The sequence below is a fragment of the Typopeltis vanoorti genome, chromosome 8, assembly GCF_054136105.1.
Source record: "Typopeltis vanoorti isolate ZY-2024b chromosome 8, IOZ_Tvanoo_1.0, whole genome shotgun sequence".
In the NCBI taxonomy this organism is placed as follows: Eukaryota; Metazoa; Arthropoda; class Arachnida; order Uropygi; family Thelyphonidae; genus Typopeltis; species Typopeltis vanoorti.
This window is the reverse complement of record NC_143556.1, coordinates 131,265,591-131,288,949: the sequence shown is the minus strand read 5'-3', so window position 1 is coordinate 131,288,949 and position 23,359 is coordinate 131,265,591. Positions and strand designations below refer to the sequence as shown.

Sequence of the window (23,359 nt, the reverse complement as noted above, 5' to 3'; positions counted from 1 at the left end):
TTGATTACTCTTCTGAAAATTAAGTTTCAAGATTTTCTTGACTTGGTTGTTGATCTGTTTAAGTATTTTCTTCATGATAATATTTCTTTAAATATTGATATTTTTCCCCTTTTGTTTGTACAACAGAATATTTTAAAAAAATTTTAACATTCTCCCCCCCCCCCAGGAGGAACAGCAGGCTCTGTTTCACTGATAACTGGATCTCTTGGTCAAGCATTTTCAGCATTATCCTTTGATGATGACTATAGAAGAGTAAGTTTCAAGTTAACAACTTAAAATTCGTTATGTACTGCTAATTTGCTGTTCATATGCTGTTAACAGTAATTAATTTACTGCCAATATACTATTATAATGTTACCTTTAATAATTGTTGATTCACTTATGAATGAAAGAGGTAAATTAACTTCAAAAAAGATATAGTAGCATCTAAAATGAACTAATCATTATGACTGTATTGACTTCAGAGGTACAATACAGCATACTGTCATTATGTATAAATTAGATGTTTATTCTTAAAAAAAAAAAAAAAAAAAACAGAGCCTAATAATAAAAATATGAAAGATGTGAAACTTTTCAAGCCAATCTAAGCATAAAAAGTACTATACACCAATACTGTTATAATTCTCATAATTCACACCAATTTGAGAGGAGGCTCTTAAATGTGTTTACAACATGTGGGAGAAATGTTTATATTCTTTGGAGCAGTAGTCAACTTTTAAAGATATTTCATATGGTTTGAAGACTAATACTAAGTTTGGAGAGTTATAAGTTATGTCAATATCAGGTCTCTTTAAGATTTAAACTGCCCATTAGCTAAAAAAAAAAAAAGAAGAGGTATTTGTTGTCTTAATGTTACTAAGTGAAAGATTTGGCACTTTCAAATGTAGAAGAGTAATAGTGCAATGTATTGTATTGGTGGCATTATACTCCAAGAAGTATATAAGATGCATAATATGGGATGAGAGTCAACAAGCAACTGAAGTTCAGGGAACACATAAAAATTATGAACAAGAATTTGAACTATGAATTATGAACGTACATTCCATATGGGATTCACAGCAGCTGTATCATCACATGCTAATAATAATATGAACAGCAGTAAAAAAAATCATTTGCCAGCCTGGTTAAAAAAAAATGGATATCATATCCACTCTTCAAATAGTAAGTCATGGATTTGGTTCCCACTGTAGATATGGATGTTTGTGAATGTCTCTGAATCGTGAACACAGATTGATAAGAAAATAACTATTTAATGACTTAATTGCTAATATTTTGCTGGTATTCTATCCAGCATATTCAGAGCACACAAACAAAGTTTGTTACAGTAGCAAGACAACCACAATCCAGTATAACAATTGGACTAGTATGAGAAATTGTAGTGCGCAACACAAAGACTAAAGTCCTAATTAGGCATCATCTAAGTTGGAAAAAAAAATGGATGCTGCCTAATTAGGACTTTAGTCTTTGTGTTGCACTCTACAATTTCTCATACTAGTCCCATTGTTATACTGGATTGTGGTTGTCTTGCTACTGTAACAAACTTTGTTTGTGTGCTCTGAAGATGCTGGATAGAATATCAGCAAAATATTAGCAATTAAGTCAATAAATAGTAATTTTAGTAGCAAGACTTATACGTTGGTTAGACATTACTGGTAATTAGTTTATGGAATTAACAACGCATATAAAGTATATTAATTAAAGGTAACTTTAATGAATAACTTCTATATTTCGGCAACGTCACATTGCCATCTTCAGGAACATAAAGATACGGTATGTGCGCTCAGGAACTAACACAAAGCAAATGAGGAAGAAAGCAAGAAACTAATATTGTTCCTAAAGTCCTAATGGTGCCCTCTTGTGGGCTAATTTGGTAGTCTTGGCAGTTGGGCTGAAGTTCTCATAATGAAAGTCTCCCAAATTTGGGGCAGTTTCATGCACCCAAATTTGTTGAGGTTAGGAATGTTTTTTAGAGCTGCTGAAGATTCTTTGAATAATCTTTCGTATTTAAACTTGCTGCGATGAATTATTTTTGTTTTCTTCCAACGAATTTTATGGTGGGTATCTAAGGCATGGTCTGCCAGCCCAGAGTGGCTGTACTGGTGAAACCGGATGTAGTCTTGGTGTTCTGAAATCCTGATATTTGTTGTTCTGCCTGTTTGGCCAAAGTAGGACAATTTGCAGCTGCAAGGGACCTGGTATATACCAGGTAGGTCTAGGGGAAGTGGTTGGTCTTTGGTAGAGCAGATAAGGGATGCCAACTTTTTATATGGTCTGTAACAGGAAGTAAGGTCATATTTTTTGAGGATATTGGTTATTTTCTCAGAGGTGCCCTGGATGTAGGGGATGGTGATAGACTTGGTGTAATCTTTATTGTGGAGGGGGGTTGTGGTTTACAGGTTTTAGTATTTTTTGGTAACACAGATTGATAAGAAAATAGTAATTTTCTTATCAATCTGTGTTCGCATCTATACTGTTAAAATCCAATCAACATGTACGACGAACACATAAGCCTTCCCATACGGTCTCTGAATTGCATTGTTCTGTTTGAGGCCACCACCCTGCTTACTGTTTATTTGTCCTCCATATTAAGGCATCTATTCATGGGGAAGGAGACCTGGTGATAGAATTGGCCCTTTTATTCTTCCTCTTTTTCTGTAATTCATGTGTTCTTCGGTCTACTTCTCTCGAGACTTTACTATTCTGTCTTCCATATCACCATCACTGGGATGAAATGCTATGTGGTGATGTGGCTCATGAACATCTGAAAAGGAAGGGAAGATCTGAACTCTGCTTCAGCAACACAGGTGGTCCTGGATCAATCAGCTAAGCCTTCCTGAGAGTCAACGGGATTGCAGTAAGTCTCCTTCCCCATGGTCTGGAGACAGAGCTCAGGTGGATGCTATACAGCTGTAGTGCTGTATAGCATCCACCTGGCAGTCCACTTTTCAACACATTTCTTGCTTGCTGGATAGTAGGCATACATGTTTGGTTCCATGGTGAATGGGGATCTCCAGCAAAGAACCAAAAAATCCCTTTGAGCATGACTCCTTCATCCACAAATTTTTCAGGGGAAATGTTAGGGGCCTAGTGAGAAATTTAAAAAATTTCTCACTAGACCCCTAAAACACACATGCATTGTATCTCATCTTATGTCGAGGTGAAAATCAAATAAGGAACATATCACCCTTTTTTTATTCGAAAGATGGGTTAGCAGGATCTCCCAAAATAGTTTACATAAAAATAAAATGTTCCAATGATCTTGTTAAAACAGAAAAACTGCTGTGAGCTACATCAGTGGGCACAGGAAATACCAATTGCAGTAACATAGCATAAAACAGACTACCGGACAACCATCTTAGAAGTCTGATATCAGAATGGGGTCTACTGATGTTCCAGATGAAGGAAATATGTTCAGAGCACAACTTAACCTGTTGTGTATGGATTGGATATCTTGTTCCAAAAACAGGAATATCATGTTTACTTTTGACATACCCAAATATCCAGCGTTAATAAAAGCATAATATCTCAACTAACTTGTTAGACTCTACATTCCTATTCCATTCTTCTTCTTTAGCCTCTTTCCATCCAATAGAGTACTGGATATAGCCCTCCCATCTTTTGACTTCTATCTTTAGCCATTGTCCACCATCTGATGTAAAACATTTATAGATCATCCCTTCATCTCATTCTTTGGAGTGGTATTCACTCTATTTAATTTTGTCCATTTTTTTTGTCTGTTACTCTGCTAATATGAACAGCCCATCTTTATTTGCATGCTTTGGAATACTTCTTAATATCCTCTACTTCAGTCATCTCTCTAATTCTATTATTTCTACTTGTATCCCTTTATATGAAGCATTCTTCTCTCCAAGTTCTTTGGGCAGCATGCAGTCTGTCTTCCTGTTTTTTTAGTCACTGCCCATGTTTCACGTACATACATATGTAAACACTAGAATAATGCACATATTAAACAGCTTTCTTTTTAAACACATAAATAAATCTCCTAATAGGTAATCTTCATACAATCAAAACCACATGCATGATTCTTATTTCACCTTAAAACTAACTAATTACACTAGTAAATAGTCAAACAATTTAAATATGATTAGCTGCTAATTTTAATTCAGTATCATCTGAGTTTATCATCAGTTTTGTTTTAGTTATGTTAATTTTTAAATTTTTTCCTGCTTTCTCTGTCAAGATCATCTAACATTTACTGAACCTCGTTTACAATCTTTATTTCTTGCTAACAGAACAATGTCATATGGAAAATGTAAAGGAGATTTTTGCCATTGATGCTATTCCTAAAGAGTTCTAATGTAGCAGAAAACATTTTGGGTGATATCAGATCTCCTTGTCTCACTCCTCTCTCCTTGCTGAATTCCTTTCCCTGATGTTTTAGCTTTATACTAACTGCTGAGTTCTGATATATAGTTTTTAATAATCTGATATCCTTTTCTAAGATGGCCTATCACCTCCTTATCCTTACATGTCAGTGTTCTTTGCATTATAGCAACGATTTTTTTGGTAATGCTTACAACTTTCATGATGTCTCCTGAACTTCAGTTCCAGTGGTAGCCGGTGAAAATTTTAAGTGGGGGTGCTGCATATACAAAAAAAAAACACTTTTTTTTACTAATCAGTAACTAATTTATTAATAAATAAATTTACATATTAAAAATTGCTTTATTAAAAATATTTCATCCTCACCATGAACAAACACCAATAATAAAAGTTTCGCATCAATAGCAATGACAAGGGCAAACGAATATCGGTGTTAGATCGCAGTGCATTTGTTTCGTTTAACAATAATTGAAAAAATATAATTCTTTTCATATTTTCAACAGTGACACTCATCATAATTCAGCCTTGTATCTATAATAAATAAATAATTATATGTTATTTTAACAAATTAAAATAAGATTTACAAAAAATAGTTCATGCGCACCAATAATAAACATTTCACATCTCACAGAAATAAGGCACGTAAGCTTACTAAAAATACACTGCCATTTCAGCAGTTACAGTTGGGAATGACATAACGTGCAATGACAAGAGCAAATGAATATCGGCGTTAGATCACAGTGCAATTGTTTCATAATCTAAAGCATTAATTGAACAATTCCAATTATTAACTATTCGATCAATTTCAAAACATAAGCTGTTACCTTTAACATGTTGTACTGCATTTATATAATGTTGTAAGCATTGTTATTATTTATAAACACAAACAAAATTTAATTTTTTCCTTGGGGGTACTGCAGTGTTGCAGTGCTTATGTGCGGGTCACCACTGTTCAGTTCCCTATCTACCAAGATGCCCAGATACCTTGCCTCCTTTACCTTCTGAAGCAAAATTTCTCCAGTGTGGTAAACTTCATTCCATCTTGTCTAGTCAAAGTGCATAACTTTACACTTAACAACATTGAAATGACAACCCCATTCTTCAGCCCAAAGCATCAATCTATTCAAATCCTCTTGTAACAACAACACATCAGAATATTCTGACATTACTTTTCATAATTTAGCATCATCAGCAAACAACTGAATATTTCCTTTCACACTGTGCACAATATCACTGATATATAAGTTAAAACAGCAGTGGTCCCAGAACAGAATCCTGTGGTACCCCACTAGTCACCTTCCTTTTTTGGGATACTGCATCTCATACCCAACTCTCTGGCTCCTATTACTCAACCAGTCTTGTAACCAACCTACTAAAAATGACTATCCAATCCCATCCTGACTAATTTTAACAGTAGTTTATCATGTGGTACTCGATCAGATGCTTGAGCAAAATCCAAATAAATCACTGTATAAGCATTTCCCCATCCAACCTGCTAATCACCCTATTATAAAAAGTAACCAAGTTACTAAAGTATGACCTCTCTCTAAAGAACCAAGCTGCTCTCTCAAAACCTTCTGTTCTCATCCATCCACATTTGTATTCTGTCTCTAACCAGCCTCTCCAACACCTTCACCACTACACTTGGTATACACTCTAGCCTACAGTTTGACACTACTGACCTGTACTCTTTATACAGTGGTACTATTTTTCCTTCTTTCCACTCTTCTGGGATATTTCCAGTTGCCAATCTTCTGTTGAACAACAGTCAATTGTACAGCCAGCTCTTTTGTCACATTCCCTTAATATACGTGGTGATATCCCATCCAATCCCACAGCCTTAATAACATCAAGGTTACTTAAAATTCTAAACACTTTCCATTCTCGTATAATCAGTTGTCAGTCTTCCTTCCTATTCAATACTTCTCTTAGCCCCCTCTAACATGAAATACACTAACAAAATACTCATTAAACATTTCTGCCATATCTTCAGCAGATATGACTCGTTCCATTTGCAGCGACTAAAGTCAACCTTCCATCTTCATCCTTTCTTCTACTAGAACATAACTATAGCATCCTCTAGGGCTTTGTTTTACTGCTTCAGTCAATCCTTTCATATATCAATTTCTCTTTCTTGACTACACTAGTGACCTTCCTAGCTTGCACCTTATACTCCTCATGCTGCTGATGGGTACCCTGTTCTTTATATCTCCCTCATAACATCCTCCTTCTTAGCTCCTGCATAATTCCATGAATCATCCATTTCACTTCTACTTTATTTATCCTCCAAACTTTAGGAATATAATGTGACATTGCCCTAAGCAGCCTATTGATTTATCTCCCTTTCAACTGATCGATCCACTGCACAACACCAATCTGTTTCCTAAATTTATCATAGTTCCCTGCTTTCTAATTCCACACTTATCTCTTGTTCCACGAAGCTTATACCTAGCTAGCCACTCTCCATGTTAAAACTGCATGATCACTCTTCCTAACTGGTGGCATCATGGTGACATCTTCAATTATCACTGTATGAAATGATATTATTAAATCTAAAACTCAAGTCCCACATGTTGCCTCAACTACATACGTTAAAGATACCAAGAAATTTTAATCCTTTTCCAGATTAAGCAAAACAGAGTTTTGGACGTGAAATATATTCATGTCTGAGCCTATTTGTATGTTAGTACTATGCTAGTAGCTCGGACATGAATATATTTCACACACAAAACTCTGTTTTACTCACTTGGGAAAAGGATTAAAACCAAGTATAAAATTTCTTGGTGTCTTTAAGGCAGTGTTTCTCAAACTTCAGATATCTGGGTACCCCTTCTTAAATTTTCATTATTACCAAGTACCCCCTTATAAAATAATAAATAAATAAAATATATTTCATTGTAAATGGCTATGTTATTTGATTTTATATGTTCATGTAAACAAAAAATATGATTTATTTTTAATAGAACAAAATTTGGAATAGGTTCCTCTTCATTTCCCATCCATGAAAATCCACATTTCAAGTACGGTTATTCATATCATACTTACGAAGATTTTTCATCTTCTTCCTAGTTGGTTCTCTAGAGATTTCAGACGACACACCCTTATCAATTTCATTTGATCCAGATCCAATATCAACGTTTTCTTGTTGCTTACAGCTACTTTTATTTGCTATATTGCTCTCTTTTGTGAGTTTTATAAATCCAGTCTTTAACCAATGATCCATGTGGATCATTGGTTAAAGAAAATTACAGTATTTACTGTAATTTTCTTTAACCAAAAAAAATTACAAAAATTACAGTATTTACTCGAATATAACTCTTACTTTTTTCCACAAAATTAAAGCTAAAAAATCGTGGTGATATGCGGGGATTTTCGAAAACTAAAGTTTTCAGAAAAAAAAAAAAACTGCAAATAGTGTGACTTACCAAGAAGCTCCTACTCACTATCGCTACTTTAGGCATTGAGAAGTTTCCTTGTGTGCATTGTCAAAGTCGTCTACCCAAATAGCTTAATCTTCTTTCCCATTATTTCAAACAAAAATTACCAGTAATTTACAAGACTTGAGATACGTAGAGCAGCTATGAAGAAGTGCATATGATTGATGCAGTATTAACAAAAGATCGCGCAAACCAAAGACAAATTAGCATTTTCAACAGTTGAGTTTAAATGCTAATTCTCTTCAACCAAATTCCATAATATCCAAAACACATTCACTATATATTTTTTAGTTTTAACACATTCACGATAGGGTAGTGTCAAGCAAAACCATATGTTGCACAGCAACATATAACATATGGTTTTGCTTGAGTCTATACAGCAGTTTCTGTTGGAGGGGGAGATGTGATTTATTAGTTAGTGCCGTTTTTATCCCAGTTGTCTCTAATTGCACCATTTGTTGAGAAATATAATGATTCCATGCGTTAATGATGCAGAGCCGAAAATTACCACATACCTCTGAGGACCTTTCGCGTACTACACTTTGAGAAACACTGCTTTAAGGTATAACAAACTCAAGGTAAAAAACTTTCTACATACTGCATAAGATAACTGTCTCAAGAAATAGCTCAAGAAACTTAATCTCTTGACTCACAAATGTTATTTCCTGCTTCCAAGTCAATACTTACATAATTAAAGTCACCCATTATTATATCCCTCCTGTCACTCACTGGTCTCATCTGTCTGAACATTTCAGAATCTTCTCACTTTGAATTCCCTGGCCTGTAATAACATCCCACTAAATATCTAAAATTTATGCTAACCTCAACTTCACATCAAATGGCCCAAAGCCACTCTCATTATTGCTTTGTTCAAATTCCAACTTGAGAGGACAACTGTTATGAGATCATCAGTAATACTCCACCTCTTCTTTTATATTTTTTTGTCCCTTCAAAAAATGCTATAGCCATCACATTGTATTCCCATAAGCACATCACCTGTTAACCATGTCTCACTTACACCAATGATTTGCAAGTTGACAAACTGTATCAAGGTCACAAACTCTGCACCCTTATTGTAAAAAATTCATTGCATTTTCCAGATTACTCTTGTAAAGATTCATTCACAGGAATGAATTTTTTTAAGTTTTTAATTTTTTTTTCCTTGTCTTGTGGTGTTTTTGCTTATTCCTTTATATACTATCAAAAATCAGATACCTCAAGGACACAGGAATTTCAGATATGGGAATTTGCACATGTATAATGCTTTGGATTCACACAGTCAGGAATACACTTCATAGAGAAATGAATGACCAGAATGGAATAACAAGAATGAGAGCTGCTGAGTGCTTTATAACTAAATGATTTCCAGGAGAAGTAAGATTAGTACTGTGAATAATGATTATAGAATAAATAAAATAATGAATGCCTTTGATAATTATGCTCACCTTTTACACTGAGTGGATATTGTCTGCTTTCTCTCTCTCCAACCAATAAGTCAAGTCTAAATCCTATTAAAGTGATAAAAAGAAGGACACTAAGTGTTTTAATTTTTTTTTTTATTTCATTTATTTTTTACATAATCCAGAAGCACTCTTCTAGAGACCAAAAATGCAATTTTACAAGCCATTTGATTTATGCCATCTAGTAGTGAAATCGTCTCTCGCTTAAAGATCACCTTCTGCATTATGTAAAAATAATAACATAGAAAAAATAATAAAAAAGAACAAAAAAATTGAAAACCATAGTGCACACATCATACCAATATATTCTAGATGAGTCCTACTGAAAAGGTTTTTAGTGGGACTCAGATAAAATTTATTTTATTATTCCAATAAAGGCCATAAAATCATGTAAAATGTGTTTTAGCACAGGCTTTCATGATATAAATTAGTTAATAATTAAGAGAATTTTGGATAACAGTTTTATCATTTATGCTAAATTCCTGTTTATTTATTCATAGAAGCAACGACTCAGATTGCAGCAACACCCATCTTCATTACCTGAAACTTTAAATATCGCCGCCAAAGGTTTTATACTTGGTGTAGTATTAGGACTGTCAGGAGTTGTTGTGAAGCCAATTACAGGTAATCAGCATATAAGAAAGGAATTTTATCCATAAATTAATAGCCACAATTATATAATAAAGGGAGCATCATACATTTCCTGGTATGCTTTCACCTACAAAACACACAATGTAACCACAAAAAAAAAAAACACATGCAGCCATCACTCATCTTATTTGTTATGGCATAAGTTGAAATTAACAGGCTAGTATATCTGACAGGGTGCTGTTATAGAACAGGGAATGTAGAGAATACTAATTGTGAAATGTTAAGCAAATTGGTTCGGCATATAAAAAGGTGATTGTTAATTTTTATTCATCTCTGTAATCAGCTGTTCTAATTATATATAAAAAAAACTGTCAGCTGTGCCACTGTTTTTATTTATCATTTTTTTTAATCTCTGTAAAGATTTTATTTTACACTGAGTGTAAAAATGTTAAAAGTCATTGCACCAATGTGCAATGACTTTTAACTCTATTTCTTTTAGAATCTGGGAAATTATTGACTAGAATACCAAATTAAAAATAAAAATAAAAAAAAATATATACACACACACACACACACACACATTTAATGGAACAAACATTATATACATTAAAATAAAATTATATAAATAACTAAAAATTCATTGGATCCAAGGCCTTCAAAATAAGTCTACACTTTACAGATTTTCTTATCGTAAAAAATTAAATCATTCATTCTCTGTCTCGTTCTATTACTGGACTGTTTAACATATACTTGATCATGTCTACCAGACTAAAATACCTTGTTTTCACAACAACAAAATGTTCATCGGTTAGTTTCCTTGTTAAGCCATTTCCAAAAATATAAAATTTACTTCTTTTCCATGGAATCCTTTTTTTATTTCTCTTATGTAGCATAAAATATTATTCCTCCTGTCTCACTAAGTATAAATATTCTTCTACTTCATAAACAACATGATATGTTGTTTATGAAGCAGTAAAGCCACTTTACAGTTTCAGATTTTACTAATTCCATTGCATTTTCCAGTAGAATAACAAATAGAACCAGCATCCTTTAGACAGAAGATGAAACTTTCTATTCAGCATTTCCTCGAACATACAGTCAACTCTTCCAGTTGTTTCAGCCACAGTTCCTTTTCGGAATTTTCTATTAATATTCTCCCAACTGTCATGTTTTCTTAAAAACTTCCTAAGAACAAATTTCTCTGGTTGCAGTTCTCAAATTTACTTTCTCTCTCTATTTGTTTATCTCGTTACCCCGATCCCGAATGCTCTCTCTTTATCAGCTCTCAATCACCCATCAGTCTCCTTGGCGAGCATGTGCACTTCATGTAAATGGCAAGTGAGAACTTACATGGTAATGGCTGTCACGTTGTCTTCGTTAGCGTAATGAGAATGTCGCCACAAGGAACAAAAGATATCTCAACACTTAACAGATATAAATTACAATAAAGAAGATAAATTATTACAAACTATCAGAATCTAGCAAGTACATCAGTTTTCAAATGCATTACATTTCATTTTGACAATAATAATATGAATAACAGGTACATCACAAGTGCCGATCATATGTGTAAGCCAAAACTAATATACTAACAGAGAAAAAAATTGTAAAAAGATTCATAATTGGAAATTCATAACAGGAGACTTTAATTACAGGAATATAGAATATAATAAATTTAGTTTAATCCTTTATCCAAGTGTGAGCAAACAAAGTTTTTTGCCTGAAAGTATCTTCAGGGCTGGGGTAAGGTGGTACAACACCATGCAACTCATTGCAAAGGTGGAGCAAGCTAACATCACTCCTATCGCAGTATCTCCCATAATGCAAAACACATCTCCTTGTGGATATGTATAATGTTATGCATTAAAGGAAGGGTGACTACCCAGACTAGTTTCAACCTTTATTGAGGTCTCTTCAGTGGGAGCCAGGCCCAAGTAGAGATACCAGGCAGAAGCATTAGCAAGGTCATCTCTACCTATAGGAGTTGCCAAACGGTGTGCCACCTTTTTATTAAATTACTCTGGATTTAGAGAAAGATGTTGAAAGCTTATTTTTCACTACATAAATTTCTAAATATATAGTTTTAAATGGTCAGTAATTCATTATTCCACTAATCAGACGTCAATCACACCTCTCACTCCCTGAATGATAACAAGAGCAAGAGTGAATTTCAAGACCAGCATTCGCCCCTGGAAACAGGTTGAAGAAATGTGGGTTGCAGAGTTCAGTGTTTAGTAGGAAAAGAGATGATATGATACAGATGTTAATGAGAGGGACTATAAACAGAGTATAAGGCAAGAGGAGAAGAACTGGAGGTCATCTCTGGAAATTATATAAGAATGTGGTGAAAAGAAGTGTGAGGAGTAGAATTTTTACATGGAGAACTGCAAGTAAGTGGAACACATTACCAGAATATGTTGTTTATGCAGGGAGTGTTAAGAATTTTAAGATTCAGCATGATAAACATGTTCTAGTTTTGAGGGAAACTTGTATCATAGTATTAACTTATCTACATGTAGACAAAGAAAAGTATTATTTATTAAATATACTGACAAATATTTCAGTTTGAAATTAACAAACTATCGTCAGTGGCTTAAACAACTGTTCTTTTTTTTACAAGATAGAATGCAAACAATTGATTTATTCAAAATAATACGAGCCACATGATGTTAAATCACTAATAGCGTTAGTGCTTTTACTGAAGAAAAGGTTAATCATGTAAAATAAATTGTATAAATAATTACATAATTTATATTATCATATAAAACTTAATTTATAATATCATACTAAATAGATCATTAGATATTATCATACAAAAGCTTAATTTATAATATAATACTAAACAGATCATTAGTCATTAGGTAGATGTATCCAGATGATTTCTTCGGACCTTCTGTCTTTGTAAATATCATTATTGGCCTTAAAAAAATAATAAAAATTAATGTGTTATTCAGGTTAAACTTTCCCATATTTTTTGATAAGGATAGGCAGTTATTCTGATTTGAGTCGGGGGGGGGGGGTGAAGTAAGGCCTCAGGACTCTCTTTAAATAGGTGTTCAAATTTATACCAACATCTGTGTAGAAGGAGTGTTTAAGACCAAAGAGTGTTGTAGTCTGCCTCTACTCCATGCTGCACCAATCCAGACTTATCAGATTTGTTGTGAAGAATGTAAGATTGATGTTCTTGTAATCTTTTTTCTATTGAACGTCCAATTTGTCCAAAGTAGGAAAGCTGGTAGTCACATGGAACTTGGTATACACCAGGAAGAGACATTGTTGAGCATTTATTTTTAGAAGATGGGAAAAATGTGGATAGCTTATTAATAGGAATATAAGTAGCTACTAAACCATATTTCTTCAGAATTCTTGAAATAGGCTCTGAAATGCCGGAGATGTATGGGATTGGAACTCGATGTATTGATTCTTTGCTGCACCAAAACAACCTGTTTTGGTTGTCAAACAGATGGTGTGTAGTCCTTTTGGAGAAGCCATTTAATTTCATATATTGTTTGATAGTAGAGAGTTCTTTCTGTAAATGATGGGGAGCTGACAGTTAGTTCCCGCTTGTCGAATTAAACATTTTATGATTCCTGTCTTTTGAGAAGAATGATGTGCAGATTTTTGGAGAATGTATCATCCAGTAAAAGTGAGTTTTCTATAAACTAATGTTGTTAAATTACCCGATGGTGAGAAGATGAGAATAATAAAGGATAATTTGTTATCTCTTTCAGTTTCCATACTGAATTTGATACGAGGGGATAACATATTGATTTTAGCTAAAAAAAAAGTAGGTAAGGAATCTATATTGTAAGGCCAAACAGCAAAAATGTCATCTATATCTCTAACCCAAAATGAAGGTTGAGGGTGTATAGATGAAAAAAGATGTCTTCTAAATGCTCTAAATAAAAGTTGGCTAAAGAAGGGGAGAGTGTATTTCCCATGGCAGTTCTTTTACTTGGTTGTTGAATTTGTTTTGACACAAGAAATATCCAGAATGCATCACAAATTCGAACAGTTTTTTTTATTATTATTATCACCCAAGACCCCATGGAGTCAAAGACTCATCTGGGAGGTCCTTTTATCATACACACAGCTCATCATACTGTGCTTTAAACACACTCAAATTCTCTGCAGACACCACACTCTCAGGCAAGGCATTCCAATCATTCACAACTTTACATGAAAAAACCTGCTCCTCACTCCCCTACTTACACCCTCATTATACAGTTTCCAGGGATGACCTCTGGTTCTTCCCTAATCTCCCACTATTTTCTGCAGAACCTCTCCAGCATTGATCCTATAACAACTCCTTACTAACGTGTAGGTCTCTATCCTATCTCCCCTCTTCCTCCTGTCCACCAGACTCTGCAAGTTGCATCTTCTCAATCTTTCCTCATATTCGACATTCCAGAGGTTAGAAACTACCTTAGTCAGTCACCTCTAGACCATTTCCAACATCTCTTCATCCTTCTGAAAACCAGGTGACCAAATCTGGCCACAATAGTCCATGTGTGGCCTAATCAAGCCTTATTCAATGGAACAAGAATCTGTCTACTTCTACAAATCAGTGCCCTCTGCATCATTCCCAGAAGCCTTTGTGTTGTCTTCACAATTTTGGCTATGCGTCCACTAAATTTCAGATCCTTATCCACTGTCACCCCCAGATCTCTTATTTCCTCCACCTCCTACACTATATACTCACCAAGTATAAATTCTGCATCCCATCTTTGTTTTCCTAACTTTTAAAACCTTACATTTTGCAACATTGAGCACTCACATCCCCATTCCCGTGCCCAACCACTCAATTTATTCAAGTCGTCTTCTAAGGCCACAACATCTTCTCTACTCTTCATGGTTCGTCCCAACTTTGCATCATCTGCAAATAATGTAAGAATATCTCCATCCAAATCTTCACCAATATCATTAATATACAAGTTAAACAGTAATGGCCCTAAAACAGACCCCTGAGGCACACCACTAGTAACTTTCCTTTTCCTGGATATCGCTCCCCAATACACAACTTGTCGATACCTATCAGATAGCCAGTCTCCTAAAATTAAGTTCACATTAATTCTAATGTGAACTTAATTTTATGATGGAAAGAATTTATTTTTTGGAGGAACTCATGTAAGGTATCTTCTATTAGAATTAGAAAACAACCATCAATTACCTTTTTTGGATGTACTAGTTAAAAAACAAGATAATGGACAAATCAAGTTTGCGATAACAATTTATTGCAAACCTACAAACACCGAACGTTATCTTGATTTTACATCTAATCATCATTATGCACAGAAACTTAGCATCATACATATGCTAAAAAACAGAGCAAAAAATATCATCACAGAAGAAAAAGATGTACTTGATGAGCTCTCACTTATATCAAAAACTATCCAAAAATGGTTATCCACAAAATATAATTCAAAAGATCCTTTATAGAAACAACCCCCAGCAACAACCTCTAGTGACACAGTAAGCATCGTCATACCTTATGCAGGCTCAGTCTCCATCAAAATAGCAAGAATCATGAAGCCTTTTAACATCAGGGTTGCTTTTAAACCTATTTTAACTACACAGCACATGTTAAGATATCCTAAGGACAGCATTGCTTTCTACAAATATGCAGGAGTTTACAGCATACCTTGTTCATGTGGACTGACTTACATAGGCCAAACTTCACGAAGCCTAGAAATCTGAAAGAAGGAACATGTCAGAGATGTAAATAACAACAGAACAGACACCTCAGGATTAGTATATCATTTCTCAATTTCAAACCATTCCATAGATTGGGACAACAGCTCCATGCCATACATTGAAGAAGATTTCAGATGTAGAATCTTTAAAGAAGCTGCAGTGATACTCTGGACAGGAGACAACCTCAATAGAAACCAAGGCATAATATTAAAAGACATTTGGAAAAACTTAATAAACTCATTATGTTTAGCAGAACTCAATTACACAAAAAATTATAAAACGCATTTTAATAACAATGACTAAGTCTCCACGCTTTATGCTCTTAATGTCACGAGTGTTCTGCAATTTGTTTAACTGATTTTTAGGTTGTTACTGCATTCTTTTGTTTTATTTAGCATTTAATGTTTATAACCTTTCTCGTCTTGAAAAAGCCAGACAAGACCCTAGCTGGCAAAACTTGTCGACGATTATGTATATGTTTATGAAAATCATGGTCCAATAAAAAAATTCAATGTAATGTATCATATTTAGTAAAAAAGGACCAAATATTAACTATCAAAATGAACAATGCTTATATCTTAAATTCATTCACTGGCAGTGAACTTAATACTACCAGGCAGCCCATTTCAACTGTACACCATTTTCCACACAAAAAAAACTAGTCCTTATCCCCTAACTAACCAACTTCACTCAACTAGACATAACCACTTATGCACTCTCTCTCTCTCTCTCTGTTATTTACTGTAATTTCAGGGGAAAAGGCAAAGCTGATAATTATAATAATAATGGCATGTAAGTGCTGAAGTTTTGTTCAGGATATACACTAGTCACAAGTAACGATATATTTCCAACATAGGGGCGTGTATACAGATTCACATGGAGAAAATACGCAAAAAATAAGAAATCTTATTGACCATATTATTGTTTATTGTTGATAGCAATACCTGAGAAATTTAATTTGCAGTTCATAAAGGTCTTTCATCCTTGTGAATGTGGCACCATGAAAGTTTGAGAGCAGTGGAAGAGAAGGAGGAGGAGAAACTGACTGTCAAGAAGCAAGAGGTATATGGGAAATTAAGCAAACTTGATGTTAATATGGCTGTTGGACTTGATAATATATCACCATGTAGTTTGAAGGAATGTGTCAGGGAGTTGACATCTGCCTTGGAATATTTGTTTAATATGATTCTTACACTGGATTAAGTTCCAAAGAAGCGAAAGGAAGGGAAGATTGTACCTGCTTCATAAGAAAGGTGACAGAACTCGAGCATCAAATTATAGCCAATATGTGTGTGTTCAAGTGTTGTGGTTAAAATGTTGGAGAAGCTAGTAAGAGCAGGATCCAGAATTGGGTTGACATTAGTGGTATTATATTTGATTGAGAAGCACGGATTTGCTAAATGAAGGTCATGTTTTAGTAATCTACTTACTTATTACAATAAGGTGACAACTGCATTGGATGAGGGAGATGGATACACAGTGGTATACTTTGATTTTGGAAAGGCTTTTGATAGATTACCACATCATAAGTTGATAGTCAAACTAGAGTGGATGGGATTGAATATTAGACTAGTTCACTGGATTGGAGATTGGCTATCTGATAGGTATTGGCAAGCTGTGGATGGAGGAGCAATATCCCAGAAGAGGAAAGTCACTAGCAGTGCCTCAGGGTCTGTTTTAGTCATTGCTCTTTAACCTGTATGTTAATGATATTGGGGAAGATCAGAATGGGGATATACAGTTGTTTGCAAATGATGCAAAGTTGAGATGAAATATGAGGAGTAGACCAGATATTTTGGCATTACAAGAAGACTTGAATAGATTAAATGAAAGGGCAGAAGTGGGGATGCCAGTTCAATGTTGCAAAATGTTGTTATTATTATTATTCATGACACCTCCAAGGAGTCCGAAGACTCATCATGGGAGGGCACCTACTATATAACTGTCTCCACCACTACACTGAACCTCTACTACAAATCATCTCTATTAATGCCATCTACCTCCCACCACCACAACTAGTATTTTTTTGTCTGTAAATTGTGTGTATTCTGAAGGGCCGATTTGTCTGTAAGCTGGATGAAAAACCCCGAGTTTCCGGCAGAAAAAACTCTGCTACCTCCATATGAGATCGGCTAACTCGCCTTCGAATAAAAAAGTCCATATAAAGATTCCATAAAAATGTAAGGTTTTAAAATTTGGGAAACAAAGATGGGATGTAGAATTTATTTTTGGTGGTGGAGCAAATAAGAGATCTTGGGGTAATGGTGGATAAGGATCTAAAATGTAGAGGACACACTGCCAAAATTGTGAGGACAACATAACAAATTCTGGCAATGATGCAGAGAACACTGAGTTATAGAAATAAGGAGATTCTAGTTCCATTGTATACAGGCTTGATCAGGCCATATATGGACTACACTGTGCATAGATTTGGTCACATTGAGACCAAATCTGTGTCCAAAAGATACAATTTGCAGAGTCTAGTCTAGAAGGAAGAGGGGTTTAATGGTAGAGACATACAAGTTAGTAAAGGTTGTTACAGGATCAATGTTGAAGAGGTTTTTCATAAAATGGTAGGAGATTGGGGGTAGAACAAGAGGTCATCCCTGGAAGTTGTATAAGGAGGGTTTGATGAAAGGAACAAGAAGCAGGTGTTTTTGCATGGGGAATGGTTGGAATGCATTCCCTGAGAGTGCAGTGTCTACAGAGAATTTGGTCATATTTTATTTACAATAAGAATAGCTGTGTTTATGACAAAGGGAACTCCTGCAATGAGTCTTTGACCCCATAGGATCTTGGGATGATAATAAAATAATAATATTTTCATGCTGGTTCTGGATATAGGAGTATATGGAGTATTTAAAATTGGAAGTGATCACCACTTAGTTTTAAGGAAGATAAAAATGAACAACATAAGGAAAGTGTATTAAAGTTGGGCATGTTTTACAGGTGAATTGTAGGCTTAACTATACAAACATTATTCCTTAAAAAATGAAACAGTCAAAACACAAGAACCAAACCTTGGAGTTTCATTCGCAAATTCTGATCGACTCAGTTAAGTAGGCAAATGATAATGCTGTCTGCACGTATAGAAAAATAACATTATGGTGGACATGAAACATGGGTGAATGCTGGTCTTGAAATTCACGCTTGCTCTTGTTATCATTCAGGGAATAAGAGGTGTGATTGAAGGGTTGATTAGCAGAATAATGAATTACTGACCATTTAAAACTATATATTTAGAAATCTATGTCTGCACGTATAGAAAAATAACATTATGGTGGACATGAAACATGGGTGAATGCTGGTCTTGAAATTCACGCTTGCTCTTGTTATCATTCAGAGAGTAAGAGGTGTGATTGAAGTCTGATTAGCAGAATAATGAATTACTGACCATTTAAAACTATATATTTAGAAATCTATGTACATTTAATCATACAAATACAACATTTATTTTACAAATGATATTCTATCTTTTTCAATTTAACTACTTGAATACAAATTCTACCCTATGGTTCTTCTTTATGAACTGGTCAATAACATCATCATAAAAAGTTGGTTGTAACTTAATTTTCCCAAGCAACATGCACACTTGTAAAGGCTGGCTGAAGCTCACTGGCTAGAGCTACTTTGACTGCATATGGCCTGTGTTTAAGACGACATGAAGGGAGCAGAAATGGCTATGCATGCACATGAAATCAGTGTTGCAGTGAGGACCTGGAAGCTCCCACAACCGAGCAAGCCGAGGTAGCTTTGACTAGACGAGAAAGCATCGTCCTTCAATACACAACGCAAAGCTCAATTATTTCCGTGCAAGCTTAAGACATCTTCTGTCTTAAGGCTAAATGGAATGCTTATAAATGCATGCATTTATTAATAAATAAATATTACTTCTTTCTCAAGTAATGAGCTTGCATAGCAAGCCCCTGACATGAGATATCAAACAAGCAGTTATGGGGAAAAAAATTCATATTGAATGTTCCTAGCAAATAAGTTAACAGATACCTAAAAGAATACACAGAAAAAAAGGATAAGTGGCATGTCAAAGTAACAACATGAAAGACTTGGGAAAACTTTGGTAAGAATATAGAGAATAAATATCAGGAAGTTTGCAAAATGTTCTTGATGCTATGGGAAAGCCATCAAATGGAGGAAAGCTTACTGTATAATGAATCAAAGATGACAACGACAGGAGGAAAACCCGAAGACAAAGATATTCTATATGTCTGGAGTAAATGTTTTGAAAGATTTAAATGAATAAAGTGGTGAACAGTAGTATAAAATATTAAAATAAGGTTGCTGAAGCAGATAATATTCAATCATAAATGCTCAAATATTATTAGTGTATTGGTGTCTCCAAGGAGGCAGGAGACTCACATTAACCTCCATACACACAATACCTGCCATACATCTCTTTTAAACTCATTGTGAGGGCACTCATAGCTGCTTCTGGCAATTCATTCCACTCATTCACCAGTCTCTAAGCAAAAAAAAACCTAGTGTGCACACACTAACTACACTCTTACACAATTTCCAGGGATGACTCCCTAATTCTCTATTTGTCATGTATCAAAACAATTCATTTGTGTCAATCTTATAGAACTCCTTTAGTAACTTTAAAGTTTCTATCATCATGTCCCCTCTTTTCTATGAACTAAACTTTGCAACATCCACTTTTGAAAAACTGCCTTTGCATCAATTTTATAAAACTCTTTTAATATATTTTAAGTTTTTATCATGTCCCCTCCTCTCTGCCTATCAACTAAAGTTTGTAACCCTCAACCTGTCTTCATAGGAAACATAGACCTATCATCAGCTTGGTATCATCTCTGAATCCTATCCACTACCTCCTGATCACAAGAAATCCAAGTGACTAAATCTATAGCCAAATTATAGCTTTATAAAAAGGGATAATAACCTCTCTATCATTACTTGTATGTTTATTCAACATCCAAGTAATTATTTGAGATATTTTGTCAACTTCTCAGTATGTCCTCTAAACTTCAACTCTTTCTAGAATTTCCCAAATCCCAATCTCAATTTTCTGCAAACCAGTACAAACAATATGATAATGCACAATATGTAATCTTTTTATTCTGAAGTGGATAAACCTATATTTCACAATATTAAGTTGACAACTATTAACCTTTATCCACAAGGCCAGTTTATTTCAATCATCCTGCAGGATGCCTACATCAACTTTATCAACTACTGCCCTCCCCAGTTTTGCATCATCAGCAAACAACTGAATATCCTCTTCCCTTAGATCATTTCATTTATCAGTAATAGAAATTAATTAGTGGCTGTCATACAGATCTTTAATGTACTCCACTAGTCACTCACTTTCTTTGAGATTCCACTCCATTATATACTGCTCTCATATGTCTATTTTTCAACCATCCCTTTATCCACCAGCTTCATATTCATTCCCATTTGCTCAAGGTTTTGTAATTTTCTATGCAATATTATGTCAAATTCCATTGAAAAGTCCTGCAATATCATGATATTGCCATTTTCCTTGTCTAATTCTGGTGCCATTTTTATAAAAGGCGAGTAAATTACAAAGACATGACCTACCGTTTACAAAACTGTGCTGCCTCTGTACAGCATCATATTTCTAACTATCAATTTCTGGATTTACTTTTAACCAACCATTTCAATACTTTATATACCACTCCTGGTATATAAAGTATATATACTCCTGGATAATAAATGGTCTTTAATTGTTACATCTGTCTTTAAGCCCCCCCCCCCTCTTGTAATGGAACTATCTTACTCTCTCTTTAATCCCTTGGAACACTGCCAGAGCTGATGCACTGCCAATTCTCTTGCACATTCTTTGAGCACCTGGGCCAGCATGCCTTTCAGTCCCATTGCAGTATTCATATTGACATTTTTAAGTATGTTGTGTACCTCCAGTTCATCTACCTCAATTCTCACATTGCCAATTACAAAATCTCCACCTGGATGATGATACATCATTGCAAAATGATCATTGGGTAACTCACCTATTTCTTCTGCTTTTGTGACTTTCCTATGTCAGTGCTGATTAAAATTATACTTCCATAATAATTTTTCCTCTTACTCACTACATAGCAAAAAAAAAAAAAACCCTGGTTTGGATTTATTTTGGCAGCTTAGTTAAATTTTTTCACATAATCTGATTTAGCCTTTCTTATCATATACTAGTCACCCTTCTTGCCTGCACTTTGTACTGCTCGTGAGTATGCTAATCACCTTTTTCTTTATATTCCTTTCAAAATGTTTTTTTTTTTTCCAGCTCCTAATTTATATCACTACTCATTCATTTAACTCCAACTTGGTTTATCATCCTGGCCCCAGTTATGAATCAGATACTGCTTCTTTCAAACAATCCCTCTCCATGTGAGGGGTTGTTTGACAGAAGCAACCTTTTCATGGTGGAAGGGGACCTCCCAGTAATGGTACTGGCCCTTTTCGCCCTTACTCTTTTTCTGTGCTTTTCTTCTCATATTCTTTACTCTACTTTTCCTGAGTCTGTTTTTTTTTTTTTTTACTATCCTCTCTTCCAAACCACCACTGCTGGGATCCAATGCCTTGCTGCTGTATTTGCCAGGCAGTGCAACCCATGAGCATCCAAAAGGGAGTGGGGGGAGATCCTGATAGTCTCATACTTTTGCCTCTGCTTCAGCAGGATACATGGTCTTGGATTGCCTGGCCAAGATTAATCAGCTAAGCAGGCTTGCCTGCTGCCGTAACCTTTGCTGTAATTTGTAGTGTAGTGTAGATACTGCACTACTTAGCTTGATTTTTGTTCCTACATATTATTGATTAATTTATCCTTGACTATTTATGTATTGCTGTAACCTTTGCTATGGTGCAATATGGCACAAGAACCTTCACTGTTCTTGTGCCAATAAATCATAAACCAAACCAAACCAATGCATGTCCAGTTCATCTACCTCATGCAAGGGTGTTACACTGTCTCCTTCACAATGGGCTACGGACAGGGTGCAAGGCTTGTTGTGGTGCCCATATAGCATCCATAGCAGCCCTGGGGGTTCACTCCAAAGTGCAGTCATTGATTTCAGAGTGCCAGTGTCCATTTGTGGCTTCTTGGTGGATGGAGAGCTCTGGACCAAACAAACAAACTCTTCATCAGAATGAATACTTCATCCTCTTGATCTCCTGCTTTTTAGTTCAGTATGTAACCTTTTCTGAATGGAACATTCATAAACTTAGCCACTTTCCAAGCGAGTGCCACATGATCACTGTCACCAACAAGAGACAGAATAGTTACATCTTTAACTGAAATTCCCTCTGACACTATAATCAGATCTAACACTCTTTGATCATGAGTTCCTTCTGTCATATGCTGCTTCAGGAAGCTATCTCACAACAGCTCAATAAATTCAGTTTTATTCTTCTCATGCAATTTCAGATGCCCAATCAGTGTTCCCCATTATGATTACGCTTCTTGCACCTATTGTATTTATTTGTTGATGCATTTCTTCATGACTAGCAACCAATCCACCAGGTCTGTAACAACACCCTCACAATATATTTGATCTTGTTAGATTCCACCTCACACCAGATGACTTCAAACTCACTGCCACATGAAAAACTGGAACTAGTACTGCAGTCATAGGTCTCAATTCTAACTGGATTCAAGTCATCTGATATCATTAGCAGCACATCCCATATACTGTCCTGTCCATCCTTGCTAAAAATACTGTACCCTTTGCACTCAGTACCAGCAAGTATGTCAGATTCTGATATCCAGGTCTCACTATTGCCTACAATATGAAGTCTCCCAATATATTAACCAAGACAACAAACTCTACTCTTTTTTTT

At 35.0% G+C, this 23,359-nt stretch overlaps 1 protein-coding gene across 10 annotated transcripts in view; it reads left to right on the top strand.

Moving 5' to 3' along the window:
• Positions 1 to 23,359, top strand: part of LOC150104358 (intermembrane lipid transfer protein VPS13A-like) — a 2,072,875-nt gene that overhangs the window by 1,962,668 nt on the left and 86,848 nt on the right. For all 10 annotated transcript variants that reach the window (XM_090396324.1, XM_090396319.1, XM_090396320.1 and 7 more), the window contains 2 exons: positions 167 to 252; positions 9,742 to 9,865. In XM_090396324.1, the coding sequence (XP_090252450.1) occupies positions 167 to 252; positions 9,742 to 9,865 (210 nt within the window). The remainder of the gene's footprint in view (positions 1 to 166; positions 253 to 9,741; positions 9,866 to 23,359) is intronic.